The 19,044-nt window shown below is 35.6% G+C and overlaps 1 protein-coding gene across 8 annotated transcripts in view; it reads left to right on the top strand.

The window, feature by feature from the left end:
• EXOC6 (exocyst complex component 6) overlaps positions 1-19,044 on the top strand; it is a 304,381-nt gene that overhangs the window by 231,914 nt on the left and 53,423 nt on the right. For 7 of the 8 annotated variants that reach the window (XM_058697175.1, XM_058697174.1, XM_058697179.1 and 4 more), the window contains one exon: positions 16,043-16,184. In XM_058697175.1, coding sequence (XP_058553158.1) covers positions 16,043-16,184 — 142 coding nt within the window. Of the gene's footprint in view, positions 1-16,042; positions 16,185-19,044 lie in introns of those variants that run through there. The other variant, XR_009252451.1, reaches the window with a different exon arrangement.

The raw sequence follows: 19,044 nt of genomic DNA on the forward strand, positions 1-19,044 counted from the left end.
TCCCCCTATTTCTCCCATTGATTGTTAATACTGTTTTTATTTCTTCTATTTATTGTTTCTTTATATAAAATAATTATATTCCTATTTTCTTGCTCCTCTACTTTAGTCAGTATCTTTTTTTTTTAATTTTTTTAATGTTTATTCATTTCCGGTAGACAGAAAGAGAGCATGAGCAAAGGAGGGGCAGAGAGAGAGACACAGAATCTGAAGCAGGCTCCAGGCTCTAAGCTGTCCGCATAGAGGCCGATGTGGGGCTTGAACCCACAAACTGTGAGTTCATGACCTGGGCCGAAGTTGGACACTTAACCGACTGAGCCACCCAGGTGCCCCTGCTTTAGTCAGTATCTTAATTCTATGTAAGATAAAGGTATGAGTCCCCCCACCCTTTCGCTTTATTAATTCTTCATCTATCTTCTGACTACAGAGGCCTTTGTCGTCTTTTTCTTTTTCAAGTTTATTTGTTTATTTATTTGAAGAGAGTGAGTGCAGGGGAGGGGGAGGGGGAGAGAGAGAGAATCCCAAGGAAGCTCTGCACTGATGCAGGGCTCGAACCCACGAACCGGGAGATCATGACCCGAGCAGAAGTCAAGAGTTGGATGCTCAATCTGTTGAGCCACCCAGGTGCCTCCAGAGGCCTTTGTCTTCTAATTTGTACCAGTTGCTCTCTGGAATTGGTAGAATTGCTATGTAGCTATTAACCTGACATTTTCCTTTTCTGATCTCTGGGTAGAGAACTGTTTCCTGGATTCCACATGTTTTTGTTGCCTCACTGGTTGGTTTGCTAAGCTGTCTCAATAACTTCCTCCTATTTCAGTCCTTGCATATCATAAAATATCTTCTTCTGTCCTATGTTTGATTGATAGTTTAGCTGGTTATCTAATTCTAGGTTGAATGGCTTTGTGCCTGATAATTATTTTTTAAATAATTTTATTCCTTCCATTTCCTGTCCTCTCTTTCCTGAAATCATTTAGTTAGATGTTTGAATTCCCAGAGCAGTTCTTTATGTGTTTTATCCTCTCCTTCATTTCCTATCTCTTTATCTTTTTTTGTGCTCTGTTTTGGGAGATTTTCCCAATTCTGTTTTTTAGTCCTTCTATAGAATATTTTAACTTTTAATTTCTAGTGAAGCACTTCTCTTTTTAATGTTCCTCTGTCATAGAGTACTATTCTTAAAAAAATGGATATGTTATCTTTCAACTCTTCCTGAGTATTAGAAGGTGGTTTTTTTTGATAGATATTTTCAGTTTCTTAAATTATCTAATTACCCTTGAATACTTTTTTGTTTCTTCATTTTGTTCATTCTCTTTTAATAAAGAGTCCCTGGGGACGCGTGGGTGGCTCAGTCAATTAAGTGTCCAACTTCGGGTCAGGTCATGATATCATGGTTTGTGAGTTCAAGCCCCTCATCAGGCTCTGTGCTGACAGCTCAGAGCCTGGAGCTTGCTTCGGATTCTGTGTCTCCCTCTCTCTCTGCCCCTCCCCTGCTCATGCTGTGTCTCTCTCTGTCTCAAAAATAAATAAAACATTTTTTAAAAATTTAAAAAAAAAGAAGGCCTGGAGAACTAATATGAGCTTCTTTGCTACTGTGTAAGTAGCCTATTTTTTGGTAAACTTTTCCCCTGAGTAGAAATCGACTGGGAATTTTTTTAAATTGGGGGTCGTTTCGGGGCACTTGGGTGGCTCAGTCTCAGTTAAGTATCTTTTGGCTCAAGTCATGATCTCACGGTTCGTGGTATCAAGCCCTGCGTTATGCTCCATGCTGACAGTGGGGAGCCTGTTGGGATTCTCTCTCTCTCTCAAAATAAATAAGTAAAAACTTTAAAAAATGGGGTTAATTTTGCCTAGGATTCCTCTTAGAGTGAGGAGGTGTGGAGCTAACCATGAGATTCTGGCCTCTTCTCTTTAGGGTCAACTTCATAGATGTGTGACCTGTGAAGTTGCATGGATCTTGAGTTTAGAAGGCCCCTGCATGTGATTTGGTGCTCAGCTATGTTTTCTTGTGGTTCTTAATAATTTTTGAACAAAGGGCTCCACATTTACCTTTTGCACTGAACTTCTTAAATTATGTAGCCTTCTCTGCCTTTCTATTATCACTGCCCCAGGCCAGAATGAGCAGAGCTTTTCTTTCCCCCTTTCTTTTTCCTTCCCTCTCTCTTTCTTTCCACCTATACCAGAAGCCTCAGCTGTCCCCTAAATGTTCTTTCATTATGAAAATTGACCATGCTCTGTAGGTAAGGGATCACTGGCACAGTGTGTGAGAAATCTTCAGTGTCCTTCCCTATTTTTCCATCCCATTTTTCATTTCCATCCTCTCTCATGCCTGCCATCTCTGAACTCTAATACACAGCTGGCTCTCAGCTCCACTGTAGTTCCTGTTAGCATATAATGGGCAGTGTCTTACCCCTTTATGAATTCCCCCAAGTACTTTCATTTTCTCCACTGTTAAACATTTATTCCTTTTCACAGCTCTGTGCTTTTTATTTCACTTGTATCTCAGGGTGGATGGGAAGCAAAAACATTAACTTAGTCTACCATCTTGATTCTGAACAACCTGCCTCCTTCTCTTTGAAGTAATATGATTGGATTAGATCATCTCTAAGGTCCTTGTATATAATATTATGTTTCTAAGCATCATTATTTCATGCAGATGTAAAGTCCCAAGCTAAACATAGATTTATTCATTCTGGCACTTTATTTTCTCTTTCAGCCCTACCCTTTTATGTTTTTTATTCTTTGGTTCAAACTTTTTTCTGAGTTAAGTATATGGGTTCGCATGTCCTTTTACTTGACTGAAAATTGTAAAGGAGAACTTCAATAGTCAACTATACAATCAGAGGTTTTAATCGCCCTCTCTTTCACGTGACACCAGAAAGAATTGTATTAAAAATATAGATTGTAGTTTTTAGGGGCGCCTGGGTGGCTCAGTGTGTTAAGCGGCCGACTTCAGCTCAGGTCACGATCTCGCGGTCCGTGAGTTCGAGCCCCGCGTCGGGCTCTGGACTGATGGCTCAGAGCCTGGAGTCTGCTTCCGATTCTGTGTCTCCCTCTCTCTCTGCCCCTCCCCCGTTCATGCTGTGTCTCTCTCTGTCTCAAAAATAAATAAAACGTTAAAAAAAAATTTAAAAAAAAGATTGTAGTTTTTAAATTGTGGCATAGGCAGCTTTGAATACATTTTAGTGCTTACCAAGTGAAAACATTATATATATATATATATATATATATATATATATATATATATATGTATGTATATACACACACATGCTTACAAATTGGTTTTACTTATTTGGATATTAATTTAAAAAATCTATAATGGTAATGAATAACATTGATCTGATTTGTTACCTGTAAGTCATACAAATGATATGGTATGAACTATGATGAAAACATAAGTCCTATGACTTATGTGGTTTTAATGTTAAATGTTGTTGCCTGACTTTTATTGGAAGTTAAATCTAGAAAGGACTTAGAGATTATCTAGAGTCTAGTCCAGTCTTCCAGAAGAAGGAATTGTCTGGCTAACATAGTTGCCAGCCCACTGCTTACTGGGGTTAATTAGAATGATCTATCTGCCTGTTCCTCCATTCCTACTTGTAGTGTTTTTTATTCATAGTGTGTTTGGTGAAGAGGACACCTTCCCACACAGATGTTTAGCTACCACTAATAAATAGATTTTGAATTTCATTGGTTTAATATAATAAAGTTAAATCCATGTTTCAGGGTAAATACTTCTTCTTTTAAAAAGTAGTACTTAAATATTATATAGTTTATTAGTGGAATTTGAAAAGTAAATTAGATAATTTAAAAAATAGTATTTAAGGCAATTTTAGTTTAATTTTATTAATCTTTATTATTTTAAGGAATTAATATTTAATTAATTTAATCCCTAATATTTTAGAGGAACAAGGTAGTACTGTATATTTGGTACAGAACTTCAGTGGGAGCTTATATATATTTAAATTGAGACCAATGATTTCGTTTTTGTTTTGACTTGTTACTTTTTGGGGAGAAAATACATTTAAATGGTTAAAAGATAATTTAGTGTGCCATCTTTCCTTGAGTATTTTCTTTTGTGCTATAGTGGCAGATTATGCGGAAGCATAGTGGCTTATCCTTTCTAGGCATCTTCAGAATCGTATATTCAGTATAGTTTTTGTGTGTGTCTGCAGAAATGGACATTTTATTTCTTTTTGTATGAAAATCATCTATGGGAAGAGATACTTCTAAATTTTTTTTAATGTTTATTTTTTTAAGAGAGAGAGAGGGAGAGAGCATGCATGTGCAATCAGGGAGAGGGGCAGAGAGAGAGGGAGACAGAGAATCTGAAGCACACTCCACTCTGTCAGCACAAAGCCTGACACAGCTTGAACTGAACTGCGAGATCATGACCTGAGCTGAAGTTGGATACTCAACCAACTGAGCCATCCAAGCTTCCTACAGGAAGAGATACTTGTCAGTAATTCAGATTCCAGTGCTGGCTCTAGACCTAAATGCACTAAAATTTCCTCAGCTTAGGAATCAGCATTTTTAAATTAAAATTTGAGAACAGCTGCTCTATAGCAAAGAACCCTATCAAAGAGTTGGTGTTTTCTAAAGTTGACAGTTCAGCAAATTTAGTATTTAGCACGTTGGTGTTTTTTTAAATATATTTTTTTAAGTTTATTTTTGAGAGAGAGAGCACGAGCAGGGGAGAGACAGAGAGAGAGGGAGAGAGAGAAGCCCAAGCATGCTCCAAGCTGTCAACAAGAGCCCGACGCAAGGCTCGATCTAATGAACCATGAGATCATGACCTGAGCTGAAATCAAGAGTCTGACGCTTAACCGACTGAACCACCCAGGTACCCCCTTGGTATTTTAATGCTGACAACTTGATTAGGTAAACAGAAGTTTGGAGGAGGATTTATCTGATTGGCATAGATGTGAAAATTAATATACAAATCTTCAAAATGATCACATTTATGTAATAAATTAATGCCTTTAAGTTATAGCAAACACACAGAGCCAGCTTGCTTGTTTTGTAGTGTATTTTGTTACTTTAAACACTGCCTCTGCTACTATTGGAATACATTTTCCTTTTTTATCTGATTTCCTGGCTGACTTCCTTCTTAGACTAACAGCAATGATCATGCAGCCATGCCGGTAAGTAAATGCAAGCCAAAGCTAGCATGTGAATTGGATAGTAGTGAACCTTCTGCAGGCTTATTTTTCTCTGCCTGGTTATCTATGGTAAATTCTAATTATCTTGTCAATATTTTTCATATGTTTGTAGTTTTGTGGAAACCTACATTTGAAGGCAATAGTTATTTTGGTGAAACAGGAGGATTCTCTGGGACTTGATTGTGAAAGTTAGTATTATGGTTGCATCTGTGGTGAGTGCAGTGCTTTGGAAAACCTCACTGTGGTCACCCCATGCATGACAGGGCACAATTTATAGATATCTTCCTCATCTATAAAGTGAGGGCTGTAAGGGTATATGCCCTATAGATTTTTGTGAGGGTTAAATGAGATAGTATACATAAAGTACTTAGAAAAGCACTTGGCATATAATAAGCACTCAAAAAATACTAGCTGTTATTATTACCTGCTTTTAAGACTGTTTATGCTTTTCCTGAGTGCTTTTTCTCTACAGACCTTATCCCAAAATCCACTTGTAGAAATCTATCTCAGTGCATAACCCAGTATGATTCATGACCAAGTGCACATTTTTCTTTTTCACTACAAACCCAGTATTGCTCCCCTGAATTGCCTTAGCTTTCACCTTTTTTCATGGCTTCATCATATTTTGCGTTTTACTGTGTTTCTTCTTTTGACCTCCAGTTGTGAGCTCTCAATGGCCAGAATAAGAACTCATAAATACTTTTTGAATGTGTAGATATTAAAAGTTCTTACCTTTAAAAAATCTCATCTAGCATTTGAAATTTAAAATGTTCCTAACCTTTCTGTTCCTATTCCTGTTATCAAAATTCAAATTTTGATGATTGTAATTGTTTTCTAATTAGTCTTTGCCAGTAGTTTCTCCTTACTTCAGTTCATCATACATACCTGTACTAGATTATTCTTTCTAGAGTACAGTCTAATCACATTTCCCTGTTGAAAAGCTTCGAAGTCTCTTGCTTACCTGAAGTCAAAATTTCACAGGCTAACAAAAAGGAATTATCTCAGCCTCTTTCCAGATACATTTCTGACCATTACTCAATATGGGCATTCAAAGTGGAAAATCCAGTGTCCTGGATCTTTTACTTTCTACATTGGCTTCATTTGTAATTGTAAAACTCCTGATCTCTTCCAAAAGCATCTTTAATGCTACCTCTTTCATGAAGCATTTGCTAATTCCACTTAACCTTATGTGGATACTTTGTCCCACTTTTACAGTACTGTTTATATTTTGTCCTCTACTATAGCTGTTTGAAGTCTCGCCTTCTTTCTGCTATTAGAATTTAATCCCTTTGTGTCAGGAACTGTTATCCACTCATTATATCTTCTGTAGCACCTAAACAATATTTTACACAGAGGAAGTGCTTAATAAGTATTTTTTAAATTAATATGAGAGAAATAGTAAAGAAATGGTCTGTTATAAAAGCAATTTTCTTGTACACATAAGGAATATAAAAAGCATACTGCAAAATCAGAATTTTTGAATCAAATTTATTTGTCAAATATAGAATACTTTCTAGTTTTGAAGAGAAAGTTTGTACCCTTATTCATAGGCAAAAATTTTGAAAATGTCTATACAAAAGTTACTTGATAAAGGTGGTTTCAGTAGTGGTTAGAAACATTTGTATGTTTACTCTTTCCTTGCACATCTCCATGAAGGAATAACATATTAATTCAAACTACAACTCTCTTCACACCTATAAGTTGAGCAGTGATTGAAACAAAGTAAAAGACATGATAGCACCAAAATAACTGTTGTGAATTCCCAGCACTAAGGACAAGTACTTCGTCCCATTGAAGGGACAGACCTTCAAGCTTTCACTTCAACTTTTTCTTCATTTGCTATAGTAATTGTTAAGTACTTACTAAGCTTGCTAACAGATTTCCTGCAGATAAGTCATATACATGTTCAAAATACAGAAGTGATGTTCAGAAGTGATACTAACCCTGTTATCCAAAAAAAAAAAAAAAAAATCCAAAACGCTCAAATTGTTATCATCTATTTAAGAAGTCAGCAATAGATTTTGGGGTCAATTTTGTATAAATTTGCATGAGAAATTTTAAAAGGTGTGACACTTGAATGTCCAGTGTTTTAAAAAAGTTACTTATATGAGATAATTCTTTCTCTGATGATAAAGGAGGTATTCTAATGGCATTTTTGATACCCATTTCCATACTTTATGTAATAAGTTAATTCCAAGTACACAAAATCAACTAGAACAAACCATTGACAGTCATCAGTTCATTGGAGAGAATTAAAGAACCTTGAGAAAGAATGTAAATAAAAAAGTTGAAAACCATTAAAACCCACTCTTAGAAATGGAATTTATATTTTTTAAGCTTTTTTATTTTAATACATATATTTTTAAGTAATCTTTACACCCAAGGTAGGGCTTAAACTCATGACCCCGAGATCAAGAGTCATATGCTCCACTGACAGAACCAGCTAGGCACCACTATATTTTTTCTTAGGCTTTTTGTTAATGTAATAAAATAGTTAAATGATTTTCACTAAAAAAGTTAATTGGGGAAAAAGAGAATCTTGCTTTTTAGTTGAAAATTAATGTACTTGAATTTTATAACTTTAATCCTTTTAAGTATTTACTAAGTTGATGCTGGCTAATCTTGGTGAGAGATTTAATTGCATTAAGTTGTAAGTCTTATGTGTGTATATAACATAGCACACTTAAATAATTTCTGCTGTCAAAAGTTTAGAAAATAGCAGTTTGATTCAGGGCATAATTGGAAGAAGTAATAGTAACAGAGGGCTTTTAGTTTAGAAGGAAACAGTATGAGAGATTTAGTAGAAAGCTAGTGGATTAGGAAAGAACTCATGACCTAACCAATAAGTAACAGATCAATGAGATATAAATGGAAATAATTGGAATGGATTATTCTCAGCCCATAGACTAAATGTATGTATAGGCATGTGCATCATACATATGCACACTTACAAATATCGTATAACTTTATTCTTTAATAACTATCAATGAAATAGACTAGATCATTGGTGCTGGCTTTATGAGCAAAGTGCCATTCTGAACAGGAAGATTTAGTACTAAAAACAAATGAAAATGCAATATCTGACCGTTTTACTACCAGATGACAACAGAGAATTCACATTTAGAAAGTTAATTAAGTTGTTGCAGATAGCAATGGTAAAGTTCTAGGAATGCAAATGGTATCTTCCCCTTTAACTTGTATTCCACAATAGAAAGAAAAATACAAAAGATCATTTGTTCTCCAAAGTTAAATGGATAAAAGTTGAAATCAGGGAAGAAGAAAAAGGAATAAAATATGCAAATAAGAGAATGTATGAGTTAGAATTATGTTTTTATCGTGAGCAGATAAAGACAGCAAAAAGGAGGTCAGATCCCTTGAAGAGAAAGGAGACGATAGGGAAAGATGAAGTCAGAGGTTTCCTGTGCGAGCCCCTATCTAGTGGTGCCAAAGAGCCTGCTTTTCTTTTTACTTCCCTGTATGGAGCCTAACAAGAATGGAAAAGGATGAGGATAGAGCTGATGGGAAAGGTGGAACAGCTTTGGTGCATTTATATTTACATTATGTGTGCAGGTCAGAGGTAACAAAATTCAGCAGGCCAAGATGCTGATACATACTTACAGAAAGAGTATGTAAATTACTGTAACACAAAAAGTAAGGAGGTTGGCCTTTGGAAAATCCCACCAAAAGAGCATGTGCAGACAAATATTACATACGGGGAAGGATTCAGAGGGCCAGCAACATTTTAATCACTTCCTTTTCTTTCATTCAGGAGACCTTAGGTATTGTAGGAAAGCTGTCATGTTTTAAATCTTTCTACTTATGAAAATCAGTGTGTTAGATGGTAGCATTGAGATTAAAAGCCTCGGGGCGCCTGGGTGGCGCAGTCGGTTGAGCGTCCGACTTCAGCCAGGTCACGATCTCGCGATATGTGAGTTCGAGCCCCGCGTGGGGCTCTGTGCTGACTGCTCAGAGCCTGGAGCCTGTTTCGGATTCTGTGTCTCCCTCTCTCTCTGCCCCTCCCCCGTTCATGCTCTGTCTGTCTCTGTCCCAAAAATAAATAAAAAACGTTGAAAAAAAATTAAAAAAAAAAAAAGCCTCTGTCAATTCTTTGGAAACAAGAAGGGAGCAGTTGGCAAGGCATACTGTAGATACTCTCAGAGTATCATTGAATGTCATTTGCAAGATTGTCTTGCAAATGACAATGAAGAAAAAACTTAACGTGATCACTTACCTTGATCAGTCCCTCCCACTTTGTATAGATTTTGTCTTGTTTTAAATATATAACCTCCCTCCACTGGATACATTTCCCTTATTCTTTTAAAAAATCCATTTCCAGGTACTTCCTCAACTAGAAGTGAATCTGACAGTATCTACCCCAACCCCATTCCCACAGTCTAAGACTTAGCCCAGTGAAATTACCTATTCAGAAAGCCCTTGACGTTCTGAATGAGTATACCCCAAAACTTTGAGAATATTCAAATTTGAGAATACTGCTATGCCATGTAATTTCTTTCAGAAAGTGCTGTAAAATGTACCTGAAAAGTGTAGACCTTAACAAGAGTTATGTTTCCATGTCAACTAACAGAAGACAGCAAAGCCACAGAGTTCGAAGGTTGGGACTTTGCATTGAGTGCATTCAGTCTCCCAGTGATTATCACCCTCCCCACCCCCACCCATACCCAGTTTCACAGAGCATATTATTCAAATGTGTGCCTCATCAAATTAAGCCCTACTTGCACTGGAATTTCAGATTCTTAAAAGGTCAAAACCTAAATTTAAATCCTTGGATGACAAAAGTCTGCTCTCAGTTATCCTCGTGTATATGTGGCTGCATTTATGATGGTCAGCCACCTACCTACATATGTTAATAAGAGAGAGTCAGTTGGCTTGACTGACATTTTCCATTTTACTAATGGCCATGTGGAAACGACTTATATTGTCTAACGTGTTAGTGATTCTGGCAACTTCTTTGCAAATTTTAAATTGTACTGGGATTACAGACTAGTACATTTTAATGATTAAATAGCCCTTATACTCTGAGCTGGGTGCTTATGTAAAGAAATGAAGATATGGCTCTGCTGTCACAGAGCTGTTATTAAAACAGCTCCTGGGATGCTTCATTGTTTCACTCTTAAATTCTGTGGCTTAGTCATAGTACCCTGTCTTCACAGGGAAAATTACAGCGCATCTTTAACTTCCCTTTCCTTACAGTTGCCAAGTGAGAAAAGTTATAGAGCCTTAATATTTTATTGTTTCCCTACTTAAACATATGCTTAACTACCCAATTTGTTATTATCAAGTAGGCTTAAGAGTTAGAAATAATCCCTGTCAGCTCCCACACAGCATAAACTGGTTTCCTCTTCTTGCTAGTCTGGGCAAAAGTGCATGCAGCTTTCACCATTTTATCTTGATTTCTGATATTATCAATTGCTTGGAAGTAGAGGCATTTCTTCAAAACCTTGACCTTTTCTGGACCGTTACTGCTCTGTTTGTCTTTGCATTCTCTTTCTACCTATTAAAGGTAGAATGAGTTGGAAGATGTCATGACATCAACGATGATATTTACAGAAAGCTAAAAGTCATGATATTGCATATCATCTAAGGCCATGCTCAGAAGATTTTTTTTTTAAATTAGGGGCGCCTGGGTGGCTCAGTCGGTTAAGCGTCCAATTCAGGTCATGATCTCACGGTCCACGAGTTTTAGCCCTGTGTCGGGCTCTGTGATGACAGCTCAGAGCCTGGAGCCTGCGTTGGTTTCTGTGTGTGTGTGTGTGTGTGTGTGTGTGTGTGTGTGTGTGTGTCACTCTCTCTCTCTACCCCTCCCCACTCATGCTCTGTCTCTGTCTCTCAAAAATGAAAAAATGTTAAAAACATAAAATAAAATAATAAAAGGCCACCAAAGTTTGATGAGCCCTATAGGAAGTTTTGAATGAAAGAGAAATAGCCATGTATTACAGCTATCTTAAAGTTTTCCCAGTTTGGGGAGTTTTTTCCCCCAACTTTAAAATGATTGTGTTCTATTTAATCTGTGTGTGTGTGTGTGTGTGTGTTCCTAAGAGCAAGCATTTGTGTTACAGTCTCATATCCTTATGATTGGGAATTGTTAGGAGGAGAAAAGCCAGAAAAGGGAGAATGGGAATTCCTACTTCACTATGGGATTATGGTTAACTGATGTGAGAACCAACTCTTTTGGGGCTAGAGCTACTTTAGAGGGAGATAGAAAGGGTATGAGAAGACTATAGAGGTGTCAAAGAGGTATTTTGGAGAATGTTGGAGGTGTTTAGAGTTGAGTATATTTTGATAGACCTATGAATGTTTTTGGCGTAATCTCAAAAATCTGTCTTCAAGATAGTGTTATAAAGTTATTAAAACTCACTGAAGGAATTCATCTTGATATTTAACCCTTTCTAACTCACCCATTCTGTATTATTGGGAATCTGAGACATTTCAGTGTTCTATATATGTCAGTATTACAGTGTTCAGACAGAAGCCTATTTTAGGAGCTAGAAGGATCTTTGTGCATTTGTGAAGTCATCTTGGGGAAATTTTCATGTATTCTAATGTTTTAGGTATGTTTTTTCATGATTTATTTAATACATTCTTTACATATGAGCAAGATGTAGTTTTATATAGTAAAACTTTAGTGGTTTGTATATAAAATGGAAGAATAATAAATTTCTTAAGTTAAAATGTCTACTTTTCAACTAGACATATTTTCTCATATTTCAATTAGGAATTTATTTCTAATTTTAGTGTTTACTTCACATTTGATGAAAGACTTCACTCTTTTAGTCTGTTAGTTTTTAAAAAGGCTATGCATTGTGGCTCTTTGGGAGACTGACCAATTCATCAATACTTCCCTTTCTCTTTTGCCTTTCCTTTGAAAAGACTATTTCACAGTCTCAACTGAAATTTATGCAGCAAATGGAGAGGCAGTGATTTAGAATAATATGGCAATATTTTACTGTTTTAATTTAAACAACTTAAAAAATTAATAACTTAAATAATTGTAAAAAGCCGTACAGAATCAGAATTAGTTAATAAGTTCTGTTGCCAGTGTTAGAGTTAATATTCAAATTGACCATGATTTTACTTCAGTTTTCCATCTTTTTCTGACAAGAGTTATGTAACCTTTTAAAACAAAACCTGTTATCAATTTAAAGAACAATAAATGCAATGCACAATATTTTTGAGTCTATATATTTCTTTTTACTTAAATAAAAAGTAGTTTATTGTGCAAAGTTGACCTTTTGTGGGAATATAAATAGAGTAAAATGGATTCTCCTGGGATCTTTAAGGAAGGGAGACCAATACAGAAAGAATGGTTGTGATTTCAAGAGCACATTTTTATGTTACATGTAGTTGAGAGAGAATGAAAGCAGCATTGAAAAATGCTTTCAAATAATTACTGTTGAAATCAAACCTTTCTTTTTTTATTAGATCTTTGAAATAAGAGAATGGTGAGACAGAAATGAAAACTTCAAATGAAAATTTAAATGTGTCAAATTAGTTTTTAAGTATTCTACATTTCTCCTATTATTATATCAGAGTAGATCTATCAAAACATTACTTTGAAACCAAAACAGTTTTGAGCCATAATCTAATAAAATGTGTTGTATTTTTGTTACCATGTCATTTTGCGGTGTTTCAAAGGAAATGGAGTATCTTTAGCCTAATCTATAATAGTAAATTATTTTAGAAATTTGGCTTGACATACAAACAGATGTGTTTTCTTGATTCCTTTTAAACTGAGGGTTGGTGGTTTGTGGTTTATTGTTCCTGTGATTGGCATTAAAAGCCTTATTTCACAGCTTGCAGTGAGGGACTATTGGGTAAAGAGTGGCTGTGTTCCACAAACTAAATTCAAAAAGTGTCAATCAAGGTCTCACATAGGTTGCCTAGAGAATGAGTTTTCTTACTGATTTCACCAAATGTCGCCTCATGCTGTCTTTGATTGGCACAGCCTGGCAGGGAGGATGGATGAATCTGTCACCGACTGGTTAATTGTGTTGCTGGTCTCAGTCTGACATCAGGTCTTTGACTCTTAAGTGGCTCAATACAAAACAAATTAGCAGATTGTAGTCATATTTCTCATTCTATATGCTTTGACTTTGTTGAATGCAGTCCATAAATCATATTGACTGACACACAAGTAAATGATGAAAGCTGCTTTTGAGACATGGATCTAGAAAGCAGCGCTGTGGAGGTGCCATGGAAGGATGCATATGGTTGACCCTTTGGGAATTTCCTAGGAGCCAAATGTCTCCTTACCACAATTGTTCTTAGAAGAAAAGCTTTTGGGTGATGCAAAAAGGATCTAATATGTCAGCAGATTCTCTTTTACAAGTTCCTTTGAAATATAAGAAGTTTGTCTAAGGGTTTTCTCTCTTTGCAAGTTGTTTTTCAGCAAAATGTTAGAGGAGGGTAAAAAAGTAGTTACCTTTAAAAGTTTGGCAGGTGTTTTTACTTACTTGGTGAACTTTGTGTTAAAGAGAAAGAAAATGTTAATAATAGTTGCAACTAATTTTTCAGATGAGGGCAGCAGAAATTTCTAGGTGCTTGAAATTTATTATTTTGGTTTTGTTTGTTAAAAAAGAGAGCATCTCTAATGAAACAGGCTAGTTTTTAAAGATCGTTCATTGCAAAAGTACTTAGATTATTTTTGTTCTAGAAAATGATAATATTATAAGAATGTCAATAATAAAAACAATAGTAATGTTCAGAAAGGGGTGTTTTGTTTATGCCAAATGTACAAGGGCTACATCAGAAATGAATTGCCATAGGTATTTTTTGGGTGTGTAAATATTTGGAACATTAAACATTTTCTCTCTAAGCAATAGATGGAAATTTATGAATATTTGCGCACATTTTATGGTTAGGAATTAAACATTTTTTTTAAATGTATAATCTTATAGAACTTTTAAAATGCTTACAGAATCCAAACCTTTTATATTAACTTTAATTTGGGGCTATAAAAAGAACTTAGTTCATTTGAAGATTTATAAAATATTTTACAGATACTTTAATCTTGTATCTTTGAGAACAATAAGCCTGTATTTAATATGTTTAATCAGAAGAAATTTAGTATTAGGGTTTTATTATTACGTATGTTGTTTAAACAAAAAGTTAAATTAGCACGCACGTGCACGTGTGTGTGTGTGTGTGTGTGTGTGTGTGTGTGTGTGTTTGTTACCTATTTCCACTAAGTTTATGGAATAGCTGCCTGTATTTCTGTACTCTTACCATCATTTTTGGCTTCAGTACTATTGTTATATAGTCATTTGTACCGTCAGAACCCATGTTGAATTTTAAGTATCACTTTAAAATTATACCACTTACCTTGTATAGTGTGTTTACTTATGAAATGAATATAATAGTAATTTAGGGGGGCAATTTATTAATCTGTTTTGCAGTTAGTATATTATAGAGGCAACATAAGTAGAACATGGAGCTGATTAGATGGAGAAGTACATGAAACTAAAATGCAGTAGTTGTTCCATTGGGTCAAAATTACATTCCTGTTAAGTATTGTCAAGCCTGTTACATTATAATTAAATTACATGCCATTGATTTCTCCTCTTTCTACGTTTTTGTCCCCCTCCCATTCATATTGATATTATGGTGCTTGGGGAATGGAGCTGCATGTCTCCCAGACTAATTCCTCTTGGGTTTGGGGGATCTTGAAGCATGCTGGCTTTTGCATTGTTTGTTACATTCCTTTTTGGCAGTTCATCAGTATCTGTCAAATATATTGTTTGCATTGGCTTTTATCTCTACGTTTTTGATTGAGAAATTGAGATTCCATTTTAGATACAGTTTTTCACTGCATAGTGTCTAGATGCTAAAGACTTACTCAAAAAGATTGCCTTGTTTCTAGCCTGACTTTAAATGTGTAGTTTAATGAACAAATGTTCTAATAAATATCTGAAAAATATATTTATGTTCTTTCTTACTTCCCTGACAGATCAACTGTGTAAAACATTTCTGTACTAATTTAGTGAAGCATTTATGTTTAGGAGATTTTTTCATGACTTGATTAGCCTTTGTGAAAGTAGGAAAAGAATAATTATCAAATAGCACTGAGTAAATATTTATTAATGCAGATGAGGCAAAACATGGCACATTTTCCAAAAGTCATTATTTCTGACCATATTCATGGCTCTTTGAATCCTATCACAGGAGTTAGTCCATCACCAAATCACATCGTTGTAGGTTGAAGACAGAAATACTAGGAGCAGTATTAGACAGGAAAACTATACAGGACAGAGTCTTTACAGTAATTTGTCATTTATTTTAAGCTTTTAATTGAAATCTGTCTAAAGAAGCAGTTTATACTAAAAGTGATGTAATGTGATTCAGCTTTGTAATCTAGAGATGAAACATGTAGCCTTAATTAAGGCTATCAGGGAAAATTTCTGTAGTTTTTAGGAGCTATTATGGTAGAAAATATTTTATAATGATACAAATGTGAAAGAAAACCACAAATATTTGTAGTTTACTTAACCATATATTTCTAAATTATCAGATGATTTTAAAACTAAATTTAGGTCTGTAGATGATTTTGAAATCATGTTGGTAGGACATTTCAAGAGGTCTAAAATAATAATTTATGTGTTTTTTACCTGTCTTTTAATTTTCCTGAGTGCAGTTAGAACTTCGATGATATTTGTGTCCTGAGGAGGATAAGTAAACAAGATTAATTTTAATTCCTGTGCTAAAAGCATAGCCACTCAGAATACAGAAATAGAAAGGCCAATAATCACTGTTGTACCCCCTAAAAGACAACAAAAAGAATGTCAGGTATATAATTTTTCTGATACTTTATGGTGTATTTCTGTGTTTACTTATTTGCTTATTTATGTTTTGTTTTTGGTATTTGTTTTAAACAGGGGAAAGTTGCCCAGACTGCTTGCATGTCAGCCTGCCAGCATCTGTCAACATCCTTAATGCAGATGCTATTGGACAGTGAGTTAAAACAGATAAGCATGGGAGCCGTTCAGCAGTTTAACTTAGATGTCATACAGTGTGAATGTAAGTACCTTACTGGTTAAATCTCATGCATTTGTAGGAATCTATATTTAAATTATATGAAAAAAATGGTATATAGAAGGATAGTTCAGAAAAGAGGGAAAAGGTCTGGATCAGTGAGATTTTCAGCAGCCTTAGAAGTGACTTCTTTCCAGAAAGAGAAAAATACCTCAGCTTCAGTTTAGGGCCTCTAGAGCTCTATCTAGAAAGCACTGAAGTGGCAGTACAGACTGGGATAATTGAAAAATGATTCATTTTCCTCCCCAGTCCTTTTTCTGGTCATTCTTGCCAGGACATTCCTAACATTGGTCATAAATGAATGAAATCATTCTAAGTTTGTCATTCTTACTTTATCGGTAGGCAGTTTTTGTTTTTGTTTTTGTTTTAAGTTTATTTATTTTGAGAAAGAGAGAAAGCATGAATTGGGGAGGGGCAGAGAGAGGGGAAGAGAGAGAGAATCCCAAGCAAGCTCCAGCCCAGGAACCATGAGATCACGACCTTAGCCAAAGTCAGATGCTTAACAGACTGAGTCACCCGGGCACCCTGGTAGGTAGCTTTTTAGGTAATTGCTGGAAAGATAATCTTAGGACCCCACATTCCAAATGAAGCTTCTTTTATATTCTGAATATTTGGTTCTCATTCCCCCCCCCCCAATTTTTTAAGCTTTTACCTTTGCCATTGTTTTTCACTGTTTTCTGTAGGCAAGAGGTGAGCAGATTCTATAATCTAATGTTGACATTAGCCAGTCTGCTTCAAACCGAGATGTGCTGTTTGGTTATTAGCCTTGTTTATATATGCTTCTGGATGTGTGTTCTATCACCTTAAATTATAACCTTAAATAAAGAATGTAAGTATACAGAGCAATTTTCAAACATTGCTTTCAAATGAATGGTACACTGATTAAATAATGAAAGTCTCTGGTTGACAATTCAGCCAGGCACCACTGTTGATAAATTGGAAATCAGTGGGGCACAAGAAGGATTATAAAATATTTGTCTGAGGCAAATTTTGCAATAATTTGCTGATGTTGATCAGCAGTTTGCAGCTGAAGCAAGAGTGACTTTTTTTCAACAATTATTGAATATTTGCCCACTGTATAAGGCATTCTGCTAAGAAAACCATAATTAATATTAAAAAGAATAATCATGTAAGCTGTTTGATCAAGATCAGCACAAAAAAATAAGTCCAAAGTTTTTTTAAAACGTACCTATTCCCGGGGCGCCTGGGTGGCGCAGTCGGTTAAGCGTCCGACTTCAGCCAGGTCACGATCTCGCGGTCCGTGAGTTCGAGCCCCGCGTCAGGCTCTGGGCTGATGGCTCGGAGCCTGGAGCCTGCTTCCGATTCTGTGTCTCCCTCTCTCTCTGCCCCTCCCCCGTTCATGCTCTGTCTCTCTCTGTCCAAAAATAAATAAAAAAACGTTGAAAAAAAAAAAAACAAAAAACAAAAAAATGTACCTATTCCCTTCAAAAAAAAAAAAAAGAGATGCTTATTCACAAAGGAAAAGGAAATTAATTTTTCCTTAGGGAAGAGAAGCATTCATTTTCTTTTCCTAAAAAGCCTTTCTATTTTCTCTAGTTAGAAAACGTTTATTATATATCTTTCTCAAAATAAAACTATCATTTAAAAAATGGTATTTAGGGATGCCTGGGTGGCTCAGTTGGTTAAGCATCTGACTATTTCGGCTCAGGTCATGATCTCACAGTTTGTGAGTTCTAGACCTACTTTGGGCTCCATGCTGACAGCACACAGCCAGGTTAGGATTCTCTGTCTCCCTCTCTCTGCCCCTCCCCTGCTCCCTCCCTCCCTCCTCTCTCTCTCAAAAGTAAGTATATAAACATTTAAAACAATAAAAAATATGTATATTTTTATATTGTATTTTAAAAATATTTATTAAAAAACACTTTTTCCCCCAAGTTTCTAAGCTCAAAGTAATTGTTATTCCATTGTACAAGTAGTTTGAAACTGATTTTTTTTTAAAGTTCTGTAAAAGTTATCTTAGGTTATCATTCCAGTATGACATTACATATGTAAATATCTTACATAAATATTGCTTTAGGCATTTTGTGTTATTAGATCTTGAATGAATTCAGAATAATTGGGTGGTTCAACCCTTTATTGGCATTTGGTTATGTCTTCTGAGGTTTTTTGTTCAGAAATGGAAATTACTGTTTGGCTAGGTATCTTTAGGTATCTAGATCTTGTGTTCTCTTCCCTCTTCATAAAAGGCTAGCCTGGCTCTACTTACCGAAAGGTACATAAACCCCCAAATCTGTGCCTCTCTGCTTTCTATAGGATAGTTTCTACCTTCAGTTAACTTTTTATGTTGATATTTTCTTCTTCTTTTTTATTTTTTTTAATGTTTATTTATTTTTGAGAGAGAGACAGAGCGCAAGCAGGGGAGAGGCAGAGAGAGAGAGGGAGATACAGAATCCGAAACAGGCTCCAGGCTCTGAGCTGTCAGCACAGAGCCCAGCACGGGGCTCGAACACAAACCTCGAAATCATGATCTGAGCCGAAGTCGGACATTCACCTGAGCTGAGCCACCCAGGCACCTCTGTTTATATTTTCTTAAAGCACTATTCTCTTGGAAGAGACCAAGAAGAATCCTAAGTATAAGGTATAACTCAGGAAATCTGAGTTCAAATACAAGAAGGGTAACCCCCAGCCTGATGGGGGCCAAGGTTCAGACTCTATAGATATGGAAAGGGAGAGACCAGAATTCAAAGACAAACCCCCAAGATAATTCAGCTTTCTTTAAGATTATGCCTATGGTTGGCACTGCTCCTTAATACTTATCATGTATTACTTAATCATTATTTAATACAGTATCATACATTTAGTACTCATGGAACAAATATAAACC

Source organism: Neofelis nebulosa, chromosome 13, assembly GCF_028018385.1.
Source record: "Neofelis nebulosa isolate mNeoNeb1 chromosome 13, mNeoNeb1.pri, whole genome shotgun sequence".
NCBI lineage: Eukaryota > Metazoa > Chordata > Mammalia > Carnivora > Felidae > Neofelis > Neofelis nebulosa.